The 19,681-nt window shown below is 36.7% G+C and overlaps 1 protein-coding gene across 3 annotated transcripts in view; it reads right to left on the bottom strand.

The window, feature by feature from the left end:
• PPFIA1 (PTPRF interacting protein alpha 1) overlaps positions 1–19,681 on the bottom strand; it is a 57,364-nt gene that overhangs the window by 24,329 nt on the left and 13,354 nt on the right. For all 3 annotated transcript variants that reach the window (XM_042813330.1, XM_042813331.1, XM_042813332.1), the window contains exons 3-16: positions 11,771–11,872; positions 10,968–11,132; positions 10,030–10,104; positions 9,530–9,631; positions 9,061–9,282; positions 8,259–8,405; positions 7,402–7,536; positions 6,306–6,389; positions 5,580–5,711; positions 3,301–3,363; positions 1,996–2,075; positions 1,577–1,709; positions 697–920; positions 51–285 (exon numbers count right to left, since the gene is read on the bottom strand). In XM_042813330.1, the coding sequence (XP_042669264.1) occupies positions 51–285; positions 697–920; positions 1,577–1,709; positions 1,996–2,075; positions 3,301–3,363; positions 5,580–5,711; positions 6,306–6,389; positions 7,402–7,536; positions 8,259–8,405; positions 9,061–9,282; positions 9,530–9,631; positions 10,030–10,104; positions 10,968–11,132; positions 11,771–11,872 (1,899 nt within the window). The remainder of the gene's footprint in view (positions 1–50; positions 286–696; positions 921–1,576; positions 1,710–1,995; positions 2,076–3,300; positions 3,364–5,579; positions 5,712–6,305; positions 6,390–7,401; positions 7,537–8,258; positions 8,406–9,060; positions 9,283–9,529; positions 9,632–10,029; positions 10,105–10,967; positions 11,133–11,770; positions 11,873–19,681) is intronic.

The raw sequence follows: 19,681 nt of genomic DNA, 5'->3' as shown, positions 1-19,681 counted from the left end.
CTACAGGAAAAGAACAGTCCCCTGGAAAAATAAAGTTAGTGGATACTTACCAGTGTCATGATACCTAGTCTGTCCACTTCCCTAGCTGGGCTATGCGGAATCCGCCTTGGGGTGGAGCGGCCACTGCCAGGTGGGGAAGAACCAGCAAGGGAACCACTTGCATAGGGAGGAGGAATGGAGCTCATGGACCTGAATCGGCCATGGGCATCCAAGCTCCCACTACCCACTCTGCTTTCAATTTCCTCTGCACGCTGTTCAGTGTTTTCCTTTTCTTCCTGTATAAGCCTGAAAGAAAAAAGGGTTCCAAAGGAACATGGCATTCAAACAAGTACCGTATAAACAGAATGGCCCCACTCAAGCATTCTGAAAAGCAGCAGCACTTGACAGACAAAACAACTGTACTGAAAATTTGGTAATCCAACCTGAAAAGAGGTTGTAAACACTACAACTATTACCACCATGCAGAGGTTTCTGTCCAACTAGCAATACAATCCCTTCCACAAATGAGACTGAAGACCTGAAAGGAATACTTAAAGCACAGGCAATCTAGTTTTTTTGTTTGTTCATCAATTCCCACTCTCCCAGTCTCCCAAAGGAAAGTGAATGAGCAAACAACTCTGTGAGTAACCATATAAAAAGGATTTCTTGTGTTACACATTACTTTTCAGTAAAAATGTAACAGCAGATATGCCATACCTAATCTCTTTGTTAATTGCATCCAGCTGTTCCTGAAGCATCATGGCCAAAGTCTGAGCATCAGCCTGACCACTTGGTGACAGCAGATCAACTGAACTGAATATAGTCTCCCTGTCATCCTCACCATCAGACACATCGACATCACTTTCAAATGCTTGTGCCACGTTTGCCAATACACTTGCTTGCTGGGCTCGCTCCCAGTCCTGCTCATTCAGAGTTTGAACCTGTTACAGGAGAATTAAAGAAAAACTCAGATGTGAAATGTGATATTTCTACTATTTTTCAAGATATTTAAATAATATTTTTAAAAGTCCACTTACATGCTGAATGCATCCATCAAGATAACAACGTTTAGAGAGATGTAAAACAAAAACCTATGACATAGAAAACTTTGCCTCTTACAGGTAAGTACAGTTTAAAACAGCCAGACCCAATAGATAAAACACCATTATCTTAGCTATACGCATTCTCAACAGATTTTTGCTAACAATGAAAACACATTCAAATCAGCTTTTTGTAAAAGTAGAACTTGCAAGACTGGGTTGCAGGACAAGAAGTGTTAGATCAGTGAACGAAAGTTGAAATCCCAAGTGTAGAGACACAAAGGAAGGACTCTTATATTGCACAGATTTTTCATACTTGAAGGAAATTGGACTTTACAGCCCCAAAATTGCAGACTGGAATGGACTGGACTGGAATTATACAGCCTAGTAGCCTTGTATTAGTGAAGTAGAATATCTAAACACATCTTAAAGTGTGTTTTCATATACAAGATCCAGCCCCTTTATTGCTGTGTAATCCTATTCCACCAACTCCTTGCAACTTGTTAACATCATCTAATCTGCTTTGTTGCCATCACTTCCTTTCAGAGTTCTATTACCTTTGAAGGCTCATCTCTGAGAGCTGCCAAACGCCCCTTCTGAGGACGCCTCAGCACAGAAGAGGTGCCATAAGAGTCTGCATGACTGTCAGCCACAGATGAAGATGCCATTGGGTATCTGAAATCTGGCCGGCTAAGACAGGAAGAAACACTATCATTAGCAAGATGGGGAGAGGAGTGAAACAAGCTAAGAAAACCACCCAAATGATTTCCATTGTACCCTCAGTGCCTTTTTTTATTTTTTTCTTTTTTGAAGTGGTGTAATAGCTGCTTTATCTGCTCTATAAAGTATGTTGTATAGCTACAACTGAAGCGTTTTCCTTTACAATAGGTAAAGTTTTTTGTTTCCTCCTTTTTTCTTTTTTTTCCTTCAGGAAATCAGAAAAAAAGATCATTGAACTACAATTAAGTGCTTGTACCTATGATGAAGTGATGTGGCTCTGAGTCTCACTTGGTCATTTTCAGCCCTTAGCGCGTCAATACTTAATATAAGTTTATCCTGTAAAAACAGACACAACGTGTAACAATGTGCATTAAAAAATTCAGCATCAGATCCTAATATATAAGTAAAGATTTAGCCCACTGATCTCATTTCTATGAAACTCAAATATAAATAGTTTTAAAACATAGCTTTGAACAACATAAAACCAAAATGATTTTTGCTACAAAGCACAGCACCATCGCAAAAGGTCATCCAAAGATAATTCTTGGCTCTCTACACTGTGACTTTGTATACATACTCTAAAAGCAGCTACTGAACAAAATTCACACATTACTAACCTTAGGAAAATAAAATGGCAATATTTAATACGAACCAAGATTTGTCAAGTTGTGAAAAACAAGTCCTAAAAGCATCCACTTTTAACTCTACTCATAAATGCTGTAAAAGTTTGAATTTAACAAAGCAATCCAATGAATGAGAGAACAATGAAAGCCCGTGGAAAGTGGCTGATGATTAACATCTGTGCCTTGTGTGAAAACTAGTGGCCTACATAAAAATTTGAAGCACATCCTACAAAATATTCTGAATATGTTCTTCATTTTGTTACAAAATCACAGCCTCCAATATTTTGGCCTAGCTACTTACTAGAACGATCTGGGGAGATGCAGTACACTTGTGATTTAATAAGCAATAACAAGTATTATTTCAGAACAGTGTGATCATAAAATGAATCATCACTGCTTAAGGAAGCAAAAAAAAATGAAAGGCCCCACCACTATTATTCAAGAAGTGAATTTGCCAGTTACAGAGCCAGTCACTACTGCAAAGGAATAACCAAGTCTAATAAATCTCTCTCATAATTTTAAGACAATTTTATCAACAAGCATCTTACGATTTCCACTGCTTTAAGTATACACCTAAGGGAAAATACCCACTGTTAAAGTATTTCTCTTTTCTTTTTACTGTTCATAGTTTTATTTATAAACAGCAAATTAAAAAATACTATGCAAACTTTAAACTTCAGCAAATTGCCAATATATCCATCCACTTTGCATATTCAGAACTGTGTTACGTCTGAGGAAAAAAATATCTATGAAAACTTAACAAAATTGAAGCAAACCGTATTACAAAATAAAAAAAAAATTCAGCCCTCAAAATTGTTATTTTTGGACTAAATAGCATTAATAATGTTGAGCTTTATGGGGCAAGCCAAATCTGCTTCTGCTATGCAGCAACACAGCAATTATTTGCCAACATAACATTTCAAAAATGCATATTATACCTTCTCATGCTGAAGTTCCTCTATTTGTTTTTTTGCATTTTCAATTTCTCGCAGAAGTGAATTCTAAAACAAAATGTATCACAAGTTATTTATAAAAGCTTACCACTCCTAAACCATAACCAATAGGAGTTACTAACAAACTTTGGTCATACTGTACAGATGCATCTTAATTTAGCAGATAGTTTACTTCTTTATCTTTATCTACTATGTTTAGCAGGTACTTTACTTTTGAGATCACACCTCAAAAAATCTTTTACATATACAGCTCTGTAAATAATGGATTTACTAACAGCAGAAACGTTTCTATGTGTATGTATATACAAAATACAAATACTTTACTTGATCAAAAAACAAACAGTAATTATGCAGCTAAAGAACTTACTATCTGTTTAGTCTTTGGTTACTAAGGTATTACTGGCTATTATCATTTTGCTTTTGAATTTTCATTTTGCTTTCACTTTTCTGATCAACAAAATTACTATAAACGCAAGAGCTGTTTTCTTCACAATTATGTTGCAACTTTTAAACAGCTCCAATAAAGGTACTTACAACTACTATAATCTGTTTGCTCAAAACAGTTCCCAAATTCAAATTAAGAATCATCTGAGAGCTACAACAATCAAAAAGATTTAACTAACGTGACCACAGTAAATGATTTTAAACAAAAGTCAAAAGATTCCCCCTTCTAATAGTAAATTTATAACCACCTCATGTATTCTTTGCTTTCCAAAGTTGCCAAGAAGTTCTGCTAAGCACATTTCCTTGAGATGAGTAATACAATTATTTGCATTTTAAACCTGTAATAAGATTTCGTAAGTGAACAAACAAATCATTCTGGGAAAAGAGCTTCAGTGATCAGAAGGAAAGTACTGAAGTTTTATATGCACCTTTCTTTCCAATTTATTGGAAGAATGAGCTGGAAGCCATTCCAGGGAGAATTTTTTTCTAGAAGCTGTTACTGACAGTAAGGAACAACTAAATCTCTCTCGTTATTCATGAATGTAGTTCAAATTTGAGGGGAAAATAAGTGCTTTAGGTTAACTCCAATGCATCTTTCCCAATGTTGGCCATAAAAAGAAAAAATGCCATCAGCTGCTTCTCAGAAATTGAATTTATGAACACTGTCAGAGCAACCTTAACAGTAAGGCCCATAACAAGAGAGTCAGAAGTACTGGGAGCAGCTGGTGATCTCGAAAATAGCAATCTTAAAACCTAGAAGGCAAAAGTCTATGGCCTTAGATATCAGATAACTGACCTCCCAGTCCATGACAGGTGAGTTGGAAATAGATGATCTTTAAGGTCCTTTCCAACTCAAATCATTCTATGTTCATACAGGAAGCATTCTTCACCATTAACCCGAAGGACCAGAACCAGCAGGACCTGCATTTGTACTACAGTACTTGATTTTTCTTATCCCCGAAAATGCAAAAGCAGGAAAAAGAGAAAACTAAATCTCTAATGATCTGAGGTATGGGCAGTTCTACGACTCTCAAAAGACCAAAAGCTTAGGGATTAGAACTGACTTAACATGAACCCACGAGAAAGTAAACACCCATTGAAGTCTGAATACATCACTATAAGCCACTCAGTTTTTACTGAGGCATTTCCCCAGCCTCCAGTACAAGAAACTAATTGCTTACTAATCCAAGACAAAGCAATTCCAATTCAAAGTACTACTGGTAAAAGGCACTGATTTTTTTTTTATTTATTTTTTTTTTTGGTCATAGAATAAGAGAATTCTTAAAAGACAGGCATGAAAGAAAAACCCTTGAGGACCTAGCTCTAAAAGCAGAAAGGAATCAAAGGTAAATATGTAGTAAAAGAGGAATTAAATATAGGAGAAGGCTCTGACACGTGCACCAACAACACAAGGAATAGTTCCATTATGTTTGTATAACCTGTTCATCTGGAAGAGAAGACATAAGATTGTCTCAACCTGCAAGAATTCCATAATGATTTAGAGTAACCAACACAGACAAAAGCTGTGGGAAACAAAAGGAATCTGAACTGAAGAGGTCACATTTCAAGTCCTAATTCTTCAGACTTCCTGTATTACACTGGACAAGCCTACTTATGCAGTCCACATCAGTCAACTAAAAAAAAATAAAGCATCCTAAAAGACATGATCTCAATGCATGTTTAAGGTCTATCCTCTACCCCTCCTCCAACCCCCAAAAAAGAAATTTTAAGAATATACTTCTCATTACAAACTACAGAAATCGCTACAGAATGTTGAACATCTAATGAATAAACACGCTAGGAATGTGACTTAAGGTTACCTTATCTTCCAAGGCAGCCATCCTCTCCTTGAGATGAAGCTGAAGCCTTTCATTAGATTCAGAGAGTAGCTTATCCACAGTTTCTGACAAGCGTTTATTATGCTCTTCGTTCATCTTCTCTCTCTGTCTAGCCTAAGATAAATAACAAAAACTAAAATTCTTATGACAAAGTTACTGAAATAACTTGGAACAATGTCTTGCTGGTTGTAAAGCGATGTGCTTTCTTAATCTATATTTTTCTTTAATAGAAATGGTTTTTCCAAAGGGATAAGAAATACTGCGTGTATCCCCAAGACTCTGTAAGGAAGTATAGGGGACACAAGATTTAAATGAGCATTTGAGATCAGAAGTTTGAAAGTTTTAGCTTACACTTTAAAACAAACCAGATTTCAAAAGCAATTAATTATTTATCATCTAAAAATCATTTTTTGCACACTCAGTTACTTCAGCAAGATTTCTGATCAGATTTCTTCATCAGAAAGTATACTCAGAAAGTATAACTAACAACAAGGTAATTCCAAACCTATTTCAAACCGATCAGAGACTTTCAGCTTTTCCTTGAGACTGAAAGTTAGCCATAGAAAGTGGTCCAGATCACCCAGCTGAGCCAACCTAAACTCTGATTTATTTTAGAGATGAAACAAAATCAGCTTTGCTGAATGGTAGAAAACCATGAAGAGAATCAGATTTTCAGCTTTGTTTCAGTGTCAAAAATGTGTATCATACCCTTTGTAGTTCTTGATTCTTTTCTTCTAACTGTGCTTCCATCTGTCTCAGTCGCTCTTCTATATTGCCATGCCTCTCTTCAGCCTGTCAATTTAAAAAACAAAATCAAAATTTTTTATTAAAAAAAAAAACTTTCAAAGGCATAAAAACATCGAAGCATGACAGTATATCTAACATGCTTTGTGTAACTGCCATTTATGATAATATACAATGCAGAATTGATGCCTTTCTCTCACTAAGAGTATCTAGTGTGAGAGTTTGCATGTTATGTAACAAGACAAAGCCCCTCACCACTAGATCCTGTGAATCAACTCTTACTTGCAAATGATTTTGTAACAGATTTTCATTCAAAATTCCCAAAAGCCAACAAAAAAAAAAACCTAAACGCATTCTCAACTTCTCACTAGCCTAGACACTATGAGTTTTTGTTGTTGGTCATGACAAAGCAGAAAGCAGCAAGCAGAAATGAAGACTAATACACAAATTCTACCTTCCTAAGTTTGGTGGTAAGTTCCAACACTTTAGCATCTTTAGCAGCAGAGTTCCCAGGAGACAAAAGGTCAGACTACACAGCCAGTAAGGGATGGAAGAGATAACAGGGAAAGAAAAGAAACTAAGACTTTAAAGAGACACATATACAAAAAGGTTCATTTATACTCAACACATATTACTTCAGATTCCACTACTCCATTTGCAATCCTCCAAAAGTCTTTATACTGCTGACTACCCATTACTTCTCTCAACCTACATGCCTCACTCTGTTAACAGTAGAAGAAAAATGTTTTTCCCCTTCAGAAATTGCTACTTATTTCAATACCTATTATTGAAAGAATTGTAATAAAACCTAACAACGTAGCAGTTCAAAAAGGCACCCCCATAATGCAACAGAGCAACAAGAAAAACTAATCAAATTCCAGAGAGAAATTAAAGACACAGGACAAATCAGAGTGTATTTCAAGAGAAGAGCAGAAATAATCTCTGAAGTGGTTAGGGAAAAACTAAAACAGATCAACAAAAACAACAGTAAGAACAGATTTTTTCGTAGTGGGACAATAATAGAGAAAAAGATCTCGAGGACGTTGTCCAGTTATCTTACCTTTGAAAGTGCTGCAACTCTCTGTGCTAGCTCAGCTTCCACCTCTGGTAAAGTTTCAGCTTTTCTCAAAGTCTGCTGCAGCTTCTGCTCAGCTAGTTCCAGCCTTTCTTGCAATTGCCTGTTCTTATCTTCACTCTATACAGGATTATGATCAGCAATTTTGAGTGTTAAAATGGGAATTGATTTTGATCAAACACAAAGTTGAAGAGACAGTTTACTGACTTTACTAGAACTAAGGACAACAAGCTATCCAAAACTGGTCTCATGAACAAAGAGGTGGCATCTTCCCTTTCAACACATGAAAGGAAAGCCTTATTTTTTTTTTTTATTGCAAATATTTTTGAGGATTCCAAAAGCAACTCTATCACTGAACAAATACAATGATGGTATGGGAATTATATAGAAAATATTGTAAACTTTCAACGTCAAGGCTCTGCTAAAAGTGAGTTATACTAAGGATAAATTCATTTGTCTTTAAAATAACACTACGCATGTTACCAGAAAATTTATTTTAAAATATAAGTGTGTACAAAACTTATAAAAAAAATTACAAACAGTAACTAAGTGTTGCTTGGCTTCCTCCAGTTAGAAAGTGACTGGCTAAAAAAAGGACAAAATCCCTCCTCTGGTATGATCAAGTCACTGAAATGCTTAAAAAGCTCTTCTCCAGGTTACTCTCATCTTCGTTTTCAGGATAAAGCTCTGTACAATGCACTCCCTACCAAAAAATAAATATCAACAACAGTGCACTACAAATATTTGTTTTCCTATAAAAGCAAAGTGAAGTGCTTTGGAATAGTACAAATATTATTTCCATTAGTACTATGCTGAGCAAAATGTACTGAGCAATTTACAACCTGTCGATGCATGGAGTCTTTAGTGGCTATTTCGTTTTCAAGTTTATCATTGAGGTCATGCACAGATGTAGCTTCACGTTGTGCAGCGAGGTAGCGTTTTTCAAGAGTTGTAATTCTCTCTTCCATGTCCTCCTTCTGGGCCATAGTCTATCCAAAAGGCAAGACAGAATGTAGTCTTTTAATACTGGGGATAATTATTTACTGATCAAACAACAGAGCACACAACTTGAGCATAATCTGTAACTTTAGCTAATAAGTTCAATAACTTGTTTTTAGTGGTTTGTTTAAAACCGCTGATCTTTACTTAATGGATGGTCAGAGTGTTCTGAAAACTAATCAAAGGTCCCTTTCAGTTTAATAAGGATACATCCTCTTCCAGACTACACTGTAAGTCATATTAATTTGAAGGTTAGTGACGGATGGGTAACAGGAACTGTCCACCACATCACTCAGTGATACTATAACCGCATACAACTTTAACAACAACAACAAATGAACACGAATACAGTCAGCACCTATGACAAGATAAGTATCTTTCATGCTTCAAGTCCACAAAGCTAGATCTCTAGTTTAATAAATTTACTTGAAGTGCCTATTTAATAATAGGCAAGTTCAGAAAACAAATTTTCTTAAGGAATTGGATTTTTTTTTTTTCTTTTTTTAATAAAAGGACCATCATGCTGTAAACAGTTATGCCTTATCTTTAGACCAAAGAGCATCAAGGATTAACTAAGCACCAGTGACAAATATTATAAAGCAATTACACTCGTGACTACCCAAATTTTGATAGTTTATTCCTCACCTCTCGTACATCTCTCTGCAATTTTGTGTTCATCTCTTCAGACTTTATTAAGTCTTTTCTAGCTGTGTCAAGATCTTCTTCTAGCTCCGTTACTCTACTAGATAAAGCAGTAAGGCGTTCTTTCATTTGTGTCTGTTCCTTGTTTTGCTTATCTATGATGTCTTGGAGTTCAATCACTTTAGCAAGATTTTCATCATGGCACAAAGAACCATCAGAAGATCGCTATTAAGGAGAGAGAAGTATTTACATATGATACACAAATTTGAAAAATGAATTGTTAGTTAGCAGTAAATATCTCACCCCTGAAATAATTCTATTATGAATTAGATTGCAAAAAGCAAAACAGGCTTTTTGATCACATCTTCACTCAAAATCTTATGTTATGGTTTACAATTAAAATATTCTGGTTAATCTTAAAAATAAATAAATAAATAAATAAAATCAAGCAGCTTAAAGCAAATAGCTCTACCTTCCCATTTGTAGTTGGTGTATTTTCTTGTTCATGATTCATATCCAGCATCCCATCTGGAAGCGTTTTTTTCTGATTATTTTGCTCTTTCAGAATCATTAACTAAAAGAAAAGAAAAGCTTATATAAGTTTCAAGTTTAATTTCCATCTCAATAGCAATATAAAGAGCAGCTGTAAAAGCAAAGGAGCAAAACAAACTTACTGCAAGGTATGTGTAAGAAAATATGTCACAAGCACTCAAAAAATATGCCACTGCACCCCAACAGTTGATCTTCTAAAACCACAGAAACTATGTTGATTTTTTTAAGGCTTGATATTTTTTCCTCTCTCCTCTTCTGGTCTTCCACAGAACGTTACGCAATTAAAAAATACAGTTATCTCCACTTGGTAAAAATCAAAAGTGTAAAATTGAAAGAAAATCTTTAGTAACTGAATAAATGACAAGTATTGATTAAACACTCACATCCCACACCTGAGGAATACTTTAAAGAGAAACCTACCTCTTTATGCGTAGTACCTAGTTCTTCTTCCAATAAACTACATCTTTCAAGTGCTACTCGTAACCTCTCCCTTACCTGAAAGAGTCATTTCAGTATTATCAAATTATTTGAAATTAAGAAATCAACTTCACACACTGCCACACTACCACACACTTTCAGGTTATAAACAATGCTTTATTTTCACTCTGTTCAGAGATCAGCTTAATCTCAAGTCAGTAGTAATTACAACAGACAATACAAAAATAACTAGATAAACAATGAATGTGTCAAAATTTAGCTTTTTCTTTTTGTCATTATCAAATTACATCTCAGCATGACCCGTACCTATAGGCAAGAATTAAATGTATCCAGAATTTAGCTACCCTTTTGTAAGGCACAAAGCATGCATGTTTTTGCTTATTCGCTACAAGGAAGAAGGAATACACATCTCCTGAAAATAACCTGCAAGACTTTGTATACAAGTTCACAAAAGCTGTTCAATAAACTATGAGTTGGCAGCAAAATTCACAGCAAGTTCCACCATTAGCATTGCCTGCTGCTAACATCAGGTACAGCTGAAGGGTGGAGCTCCTTTAAATCAGCTTTATTTAATAGCACAGCATAAGCAGATTTCTTTCCTCTTGTTCTCTCTAGCCCACTTGTTGTATTACACAATTAAAAGGCTAAATCCTCATATTATACAGGTAAGTAAACATATGTGTTCCTCCAACAAATACATAAACCAAGCATGTTCGGATGCAACATTAGCACAGAATGACAGAATGCTGGAATAAACTACAGCACCTTGCTGCAGTACAACACCTTTTCTTGGGAGTGTGGTTACTAACGCAGCTTTAGCACAGCCACCATTTTAATATAACAACTTAAGTATATACAACTGTATGGTTCACACTAAGAAGAGATAGGATTTTTAAAACATTAACCAGCATAGTTATTACCTTTTCATCAAGGGCTTTGTGGTGTTCAAATAAAGATTTTAGTGCTTTGAGAACTTCTACTTCACTAGAAACTCCTGCTGGAGATTGAGCTTGTCTCTTCACAACAGTCATTCTGAGAGATCGCTCATGCCTGGAGACAAGACACTCCAAATGTTCCAGTAATAGCTAAAACAAAAAGCAGCAATGTTTATTCCCGTTCTGCAGAGTTACAGAGAACTGCGCCTCCTAAAACACCAAATTCTGACTTTTAAATTTCAAACAAATATTATATCATGTCCAAGGACACATATTCACATTTCATTCCTTTCACCCATACTAGAAGTGATATCAGAGCTAATGAATTCCCTATACTCTACATGGTTTTAAAATCAGGTTTCTACTTAACTGAGCCCTTCCAGTTCTTCCACCAATCTGAAGAACAGTGTCAAAAGGACACACAAACAGAATACTCTTAACTGTTCTGCTGTGTAGCTGTGTAATCTGATGGCAAAGACTACTACAGCTTGCCCACTCTAGTCTTATCCAGAGTACTGTACATTTTCAAAACTGTAACTAGAAGAGAGCTGAATGACAGATAGTACTGTGATCTTAAATTGCCTTCTCCTGATTCTGCACGGCAATATCTGGAGCCATACATAAGCTTCCAGCCCTTCTTAACAGACATTCACATCTGCAGGATGACTTATGTGCAAATAGCAAGGTAAAAAAGCATTTAGCTTTTCAAATTCTATATTCAGTGTTTTTCCTCCACGTAGTTGGATGCTTCAGAAACAGTGACCTTGGACAAAAGAGAAGGAACTAACCCTAGTATTATTTCTTTCTGCTTTCAGTTCAGCAATTTCTTCTTCTCTTTCAAGCAGCTGTTCCCTGCATACATTTAGCTCTTTCGTAAGTGCTGCAAATTCCTGAAACAAACCAGACAAACGTAGATACATTAAATACTGGGATGTAGCAAGAGTGGATTCATACGAACACTTGACGTAATTTCTTAAAGAATTTATTTCAGATGTCTGAAACCGATACAGTTGTACACTCACGATAAGCAGGCTTAAGTTTCAATGCTTAAAACAGTTATAAAGTAACAATAAAAGACACTGGAACAGTAGTTTGAAAACTTGCTTCTGTCTTTCCAGTTATCTGAGTCATGGTAACCCTGGTAAGCAAACCTGTTTCTATTGCACTTATATATTGTTTCTAAGGCTTGGTGTTTCTGATACAAAGGTATTCTATTGAGCAACTGAAATAGCTACTACATCCTAAACTGCTCCATTCTCTAGCAACAGTGTGACAAGAAATATAACAGGCACTGGATCAACTCAAAGAACACACTCCGGATACAATGTAAAATACAACCACACGAGACTGTCATTGAGCAAATGCTGAGAATTATCTTCCCTTCCAACTCAGTTTGGTCAAATGTCAGGTGTAACCTGAATCACATTGAAAACAATTATTAGTAGTAAGTCTAAACATAAACAAGGTCATACTTTAGAGGACAGCGTTGTAGAAAACAGGGTTGAAAGATCACTTTTGTTATCAATGCCACTTAGGCACTAATGAGAAAATAAATGCACATCAGCCACCTCAATGACTGGTGAACATTACTGAAGTACCCCTGCAAGAAAAGATAGAAATGCCAATAAACTGATTAGTCTTCACTAATTCTCTACTTTCTATGAAAGAGAAAGACCAAACATGTCTGTTAGCACATAAGTACAGCTGCACTGCTAAGACAAGGGAGGTAGGGCTAGGAATATACCATGTAAACACACCGTGCATAAAAGCTGCTTCTCCAATTTTTCTAAATTCTGCAAGATACATTGCTCAATTGACAGCAGCTGCCTATCAAGTAGAGGCTTAAGATGGTGCTGTTTCGTAGTAAAATTCAAAGTGACAAACAGCCATGCTTAAAACAAAAGGACACATCAACTAGTACAACTACTACTACACCCATAAAATCTAACTTGAAGCTAAAACAAGCAGTCGAAAAATATGCATTAATTTAATTAAGCAAAAAATTTACAAAGCTTTAATCTAAAACACATACAACGAAAGACAAGAAATTCGGTTGCATGATATATTGCCTAGAGTAAACTCCTTCAGGATTACTAACACAGCAGGCATTAAGAAGTTGCTGTGACCAAAAGACAGCACCACCGCAGATGCAGAATCCTTCATCATAACTCCTCCTAAATAAAAATTTATCATGCATATTCCAGTCAAAATTTGTGAGCATGACTATTTCACCTTTATACCTCTAAAGTAATTTTCACCACCCTTAAAAAAAACCGACTTATGATTTTCAAGAAAAAAAAAAATGCTGAAAACACACATACTAGGCATCCAGGTCAGTAAATTCATAGCTAATGACAGCTTTAAACATGCAAAACAAAACATAAAAGATTCTTGAGCGCAAAGTAAACCAAGAAAGGGAAACTCCTCCCCAAGCACTACAGGAGCTGGAGGAAAAATTCACTCTGCTTTAAGCTCTGCCTACAGAATTCTCCTTCCTGTTGGAATTTGTACTGCGCCCCCAGTAACCCCATGGGACTTTCTACGACTCCCAGACAAATGACAGCATGCATTTCTTTTGCTCCAGATACAAGTGCAGGTAAACCCAGCCAAGATTCTGAAGGTGTAGCTCTTCACAGGTCCATCTTGTTATTTTTGTATATTATGCAACTGATTGTTTTCAGGAGGTACTGAAACTACTACAAGTACTAAGACTCAATGTATTTCCAAAGGAGCTTGACACAAACATTTTATGGGTTGTTCTTTTTCCCCTTTTTCAAAAAAAAAAAAAAAAAAAAAAAAGAAAAGAAAAAAAAAGAAAAAAATCTCCCTTCAAGTGCCAACATCAAAATCCAGAAGCATGGACACTAAGTAAGGACTTCAGGCTGACACGGTGAGCTCTATATTCCTCCCGACTATCTCAAGTCTAGAGAACAGAACAAAGAAAACAGTAAGGACTATCAGACACTGTTTTGCCATCTGTCCTCAACTTAGTATCACTGCATGGCATTAATAAAAATGTTACTGAAAACAACTGCTGATGAGCTCTGTCTACAGAAAAACAGTATATTTCAAAGGAAGCTGATTTACCCTTTAAATAATAATTACAGACAGTTCTGTTCCATTGCATTCTCCTGCGCAAATATAAACTGTAGCACAAATATATCATAATTCTGACGTGAACCATCGTACTGTCAGGTGACCCAAGAATAACAATGCACATGAGAATTTATACTGCTGCTCCAGAAACAGACTGACACGTATTTCTAGCATTGCATAATACATTCATTGCTGTTTGTTTTTGCAAAATGTATTTGCTTTGAGTCCCATAAGCAGCTTCAGAAAGAACACTCAAGTGTCCTCAGTTTCAGTTGATGCTGCCAAAAGACATGTTCTTTCTAGTTTAGATCACTCTCTTCAACGGCAGACAGTTCACGATTTCCTCAAGCAGTTCAAAAGGAAACTATTCACAACTTCATTACCTAAAAACACATTCTGAGTTGTCTCATCTTCTCCAGCATTAAATCAGTGTACAGAAACAAATACAGGAAACAAGACAATTCATAAGAAGCTTTTTTACTTGTCCAAATACTGTATTACTTTGTACGTAAAGACAAACTTGAAAGCTTCAGAATTGAAGTTCTGCTCTGCTTTCCAGTTGCAATCAAAACAATAAACAGTCTACTCTAAAAACTGACAGGAGTGGGGACTCAAAATAAGCACAACAGAGCACTTACTACAAGAAACAGTGTGCCAAATATACCAAATAAATATCCTCTGTTGTTTAGAATGCACTGGCCATGTAGTAAACTGAAATGCTTACTCAAGAAAGTAACTTTCCGAACCAAATATGACTCTCTTATTGTCAGAAAAGAAAACTCAACAAAAAACTAAATTCAGTGGAAGTAACTTTGTTGCTCTTCAGTAATTCATTTTCTGGGTTTTGTCCACATATCCTCCACAGGTTTTTAAAACAATGGCATTTCTTCATGAAGAAGAGTCTGTATTCTGGGCACAAGGTGAAAAGGAAAAGCTGCCAGCAAAACAGACATGTGGAGCGAGATCTGGAACTTTTTTCTAAGACTCCTGCTGCGTTTGTAAGTAAAAGCAATGGAGAATCTCATGTCTCAGCCCCGGCCCGGTGGGAGCACATCTGAGCCACAGCACAGAAAATACACCAGCAAACAGCATTTGGGCAGGCATCACCCATGCCTAAAGAACGTAAGGACAAACACAGTGCCTGAGCGACCATCCTTCCAAAGCCACAGCTTTTGGGGGTGATGCAAAGTGTTCTTTTTCTAATTAGGTGTTTCTGTTCAAAGGTTTTCACTCCAGCAATTCATTCTCTGGTGACAGCAGCATCTCCGTGTGTGATGCCGTCGACCTTCCAAAGCACTTAGATGAGAGGCAGCAAAAGCCCCTGCTGCATCGTATTCTTGTGCATTTCCCTCATTTCTCAGGACGAGGGGAAATGGCCTTAAGTCGCGCCAGGGTAAGTTTAGACTGGATATCAGGAAAAACTTCTTTACAGAAAGGGTTGTGAAGTACTGGAATAGGCTGCCCAGGGAGGTGGTTGAGTCACCATCCCTGGATGTGTTTAAAAACTGTTTGGATGTGGTGCTCGGGGTCATGATTTAGCGAGGATTGTTAGGGCAGTTTGGTGAGGTCATGGCTGGACTTGATGATCTTTAAGGTCTTTTCCAACCTGAGCAACTCTACTGTATAAGAACTGAAGTAGCACCGGCTGATCTAGCTGTCAAGCCTGTAGAATTGTGATGTCTGATCTGATACTTGGCTACTTAAAAGACGATGGTGGTCCAGGAACATAACAGCTTTCAGGTAACAGATTTTCTTCACATTTATTACGAGTATACTTTACAGGCTCCACGGATAGTAAACTGCAACCCATTAAATGCTACATGATAGGAAAGATGACACTAAAATTTAAAGAAACAGGTAATCCCTGTGAATCCGACAACAGAAGCTATATAGCAGGGACGCTCTTTCTACGGTAACTGCAGAGTACAGTAGGGTTGCTTGGGATTTGCTCAAACAAAAGACATTTTTGCACAAAATACAAGTGCCTCTCTTAAGCAAATAAGAATTCAAGATTAAAGGTATGACTAGAAAACTTATTTTAAGGGTAAGAAGAAAAACTTTTAGCTTATCAAGAAAATATTATATATTAAAAACTATCTCCTGGCAATACAAGGATGAAGTTGCATCTTTAGGAACATCTCCACCCCAACTACGTGAGCAACATTTACCTGTTTAATCCTTAAGTAGCATTCTGTTCTACTGTTAACATTCTGTTCTGTAATCTGCACATCAAGCAACCCACACAATTATCCAATATGCTGAGAATATAATAAGAACAACAGAGGAAAAAAAAAACCAAACCAAAACAAAGCCAAACAGGCCATCAGGGATGAGAAACCAAGGTAAATATGAGACAAGTTTCCATGGTGTTACTCATATTACATGTAATCCATGCTTATTCTAAATAGTGTGTGCACAGAAATGAGAAGCATCATAAATAAAACAATCAAATCAAACCTAAATACCTACACTTAACAGGATATTTAATAGTCAGCTCATTTTAAACCCAAGGGTTGTAGGTAGCAGCAGTAGTCAATATCCCAACATACCAGGTTTTAAAAGTACACATTCAATAAAACTTAACTGTTTAACAGAATCTGGAGGGGTCAAGTAACAGCAAGCAAGTTTTGTAGCTACTGACTCACACCAGTTTAGCTTTTTCAGCTGTCAGGATTATTAAATAATTCAAGAGCAGAGCTACAACTCAAAAGCACTTGCATGTTTTGATCATTAAATCCTGCCTTCCAAGAAAACACAGAAATCCAGGAGAAACAATAACCAATATAAGCAGTGCTTTGTCTATCCAGTGTATCCAGCCCAATAAATCAGATTACTTTCAACCTTTCCAATATCTATGGCATGCCAGAAAGGGTAAAACAAAAATTAATCTAGAGTGTAAAAAAAAAATAAAATTAAATTAAATTAAAAAAAAAAATTGTTTTTTGCTTTTCACCTAATGAAATTACTTTTCAGTAAGCACTGAACATAGATATGGTTATGTCAGACTCTTGAGTCTGAATTAAAATGTCTTTCACACTCAAACTGCCTTAGAAACATAGGTGAAGGTTTCTTTAATTGTAGCAACTTTCTCACATTCCAACCACTGACAATGAGATAGTTTAAAACGTTTAGTGTAATTTTGATCAGTCTACATTTTCATTGAATGAAAAGCCATTTTTCCCCTCTCTACCAAAAACTGTGCCTCTACTTGAAAACACTAAAACAAGCACTGCACCCAGCTAATGAGTAGTTATTAATAAACTTAATACATATTAAAGTTTAGCATCTTTTATCATTCCAGTTCTCTTTCAGTAGAATATTCTTGAACTTCACTTCTTGGATTGACCTTTCTGGGCTTTGTCATTAATGATGCTCCACTCCAAACATCCAATTATGTTTTAAAATGTTTACAGTTGTATAATTTTACTGCTCTGGAATGAAACACACTGCTTCCAGTCCACTTCAGAGCTGGAAGCCCTAGCGTTTGACAGAAAGCAATGTGCAAAAGAACTCTAACTCACAGTCAGTAGGTAGCAAACAGATGCCCAAGAGCAAAACAGAAAAGTTCAGTGCAAAGCCAAATCTCTACAGCAATAAACAGGTTTCCAGTTACTGTCTTGACTGACCTGCTCTCCTTTACATGCAGCGTTCACTGAGCCTTAACTACAAAGCACTAAATCTGGATTTAATTGCTAAGAACTTTCAGGAAGTGCTGCATATTGAAGTACAAGGAAACATAAATGAGGATGAACAATATTTGGTAGTTTTGCAACAGAAATGCAGAATTAACAGGAAAAAAAAAGGGGGGGGGAAGGAAACACATCAGTTCCATGTTCTCATCTAAAGCTCCTCTTTCCCATAATAATATTTCTGACAGACATTTCCTATTGGAGCATGGAAGTGTAGAAGTACTGAAACCCAAACATGGCAGAATCTTTGACCTCTTGAAACATCAGAGGTTCTCCTTTCACCACACTAATTAATACCCAAAGTTCACACACGCTCTTTGGAAAGAGAGCCTGTAAGCTCAAGCACACAAACTGCAGGTTGAAGGCAGGCAAACAGGAACCACCTACACTCAACTCATTAAATGCAGCCAACAGAAGCCATTTAAATATGCAAAATTATTACCATCTATGCTATCAAGTTTAATTTTCTCTAAATCATGCAAACCATCACTGTTATGCATATAAGGCTAAAGCAAAGCCCAGTTCAAAAATATATCTTGGTGCATCACTGGAAAGCCAACAATCACCGATTATACACATCATTTTACAGTGCAAAGTAGAACTAAGCCCTGGCAGCATTCTGTTTTCTTCAGTGTTAAATGCACCCCTTTAAGTCTGCAAAATTCAGCAAGAAGAACATAACAGTGTTTAGCTTAGGTCTAATTTTGCAGTTTGCTATGATCCTTCCTGTACGACAACCAGCCTTGATATCACTGACAGATTAAGAATCTACGTTTTCTTCAAACTACTCTTTCATCTCTTCATCAATTTTAACAAATCACTGGCAGCATCTGTGGCCAAAGTATGTGTGTTCAAAGCATGGTGGATCACAGAGCCTACTTTCAGTTAACTTAGAGCAGGGAACACCTACTTTCAACTCAACCTTTTTAACAGAGATTTTTAAACTACTTTTACAACTATAGATGTGTATCTAAGATTCCATACTGAATCAGCAAACAACTATACCAAAACAATTCCACCCCATCCCCAAAGGCTTTTTCCAAATACTCAATACTTGTGGGGGGAATTCTGTCACTTAGGACTCAGCAGCATTCACTAAGAATTAACAAGAAAAAAAACTGAAGGCTAACTACAAACTCAAGTTGTAAGTTCTTCTCTTGTCTTGCAAAGTAGTTGCAAAACGCTGCTACTGAAACTACATTGTAAATCTTCAGAGTAAAGAAGTTCAGAAGTAAACAGCCAACATGCAGCAAGCATAGAGTATACAGAAGCTGTCCTCAAAAACTTAATATCTATTCACACACAAAGGTAGTGAGTCTATGGCCCATCCAGTTCCAATCCCCTGCCATGGGCAGGACTGCCACCCATCAGATGGGGCTGCTCAGGGCCTCATCCAACCTGGCCATGAGGCCCTTCAGAGATGGGGCATCCACAGCTGCTCTGGGCATCTGAGCCAGGGCCTCACTGCCCTCACAGTAAACGTACAAGATCAGGTGAATATTCATCAGGAAAGCTTCAGTCATCATCAAGGAGCACGGCTTTTAAGCTCAGGGTGTGTTTGCCTACTTTGTACAAGCTGGTCAGTGGTTGTACAGTAGTCCTTTCCAATACTGTGCAAGCATCAATACTCATATTCCAAAATTATAATAGTTCACAAAAACACTTTGAAAAATATTTGGGAGATATCTGGAACAAATATGCCTTTCAGTTACAGTCTGAACTAGTGAATTTGAAGGGCCTCGCAGTGTGAATGATCATTTTCCTGCACCTCTGGTTTAGTCTATTTTCATTAGTAACTAATACAGTGAGTAGTAGGACAACTTCTTAGTTGTAGCTTTAGGCATCTCCATTTTTGGAGTCCACGTCAGTAAAAAACTTACCCACACCCATATCCACCATGGCAAATGGAGAATA

The sequence above is a fragment of the Centrocercus urophasianus genome, unplaced genomic scaffold (genome assembly GCF_019232065.1).
Source record: "Centrocercus urophasianus isolate 14NV4802_14NV808 unplaced genomic scaffold, USGS_Curo_1.0 seq_14, whole genome shotgun sequence".
NCBI lineage: Eukaryota > Metazoa > Chordata > Aves > Galliformes > Phasianidae > Centrocercus > Centrocercus urophasianus.
The sequence above is the reverse complement of the archived record's forward strand: the minus strand, read 5'-3'. Positions and strand labels throughout refer to the sequence as shown.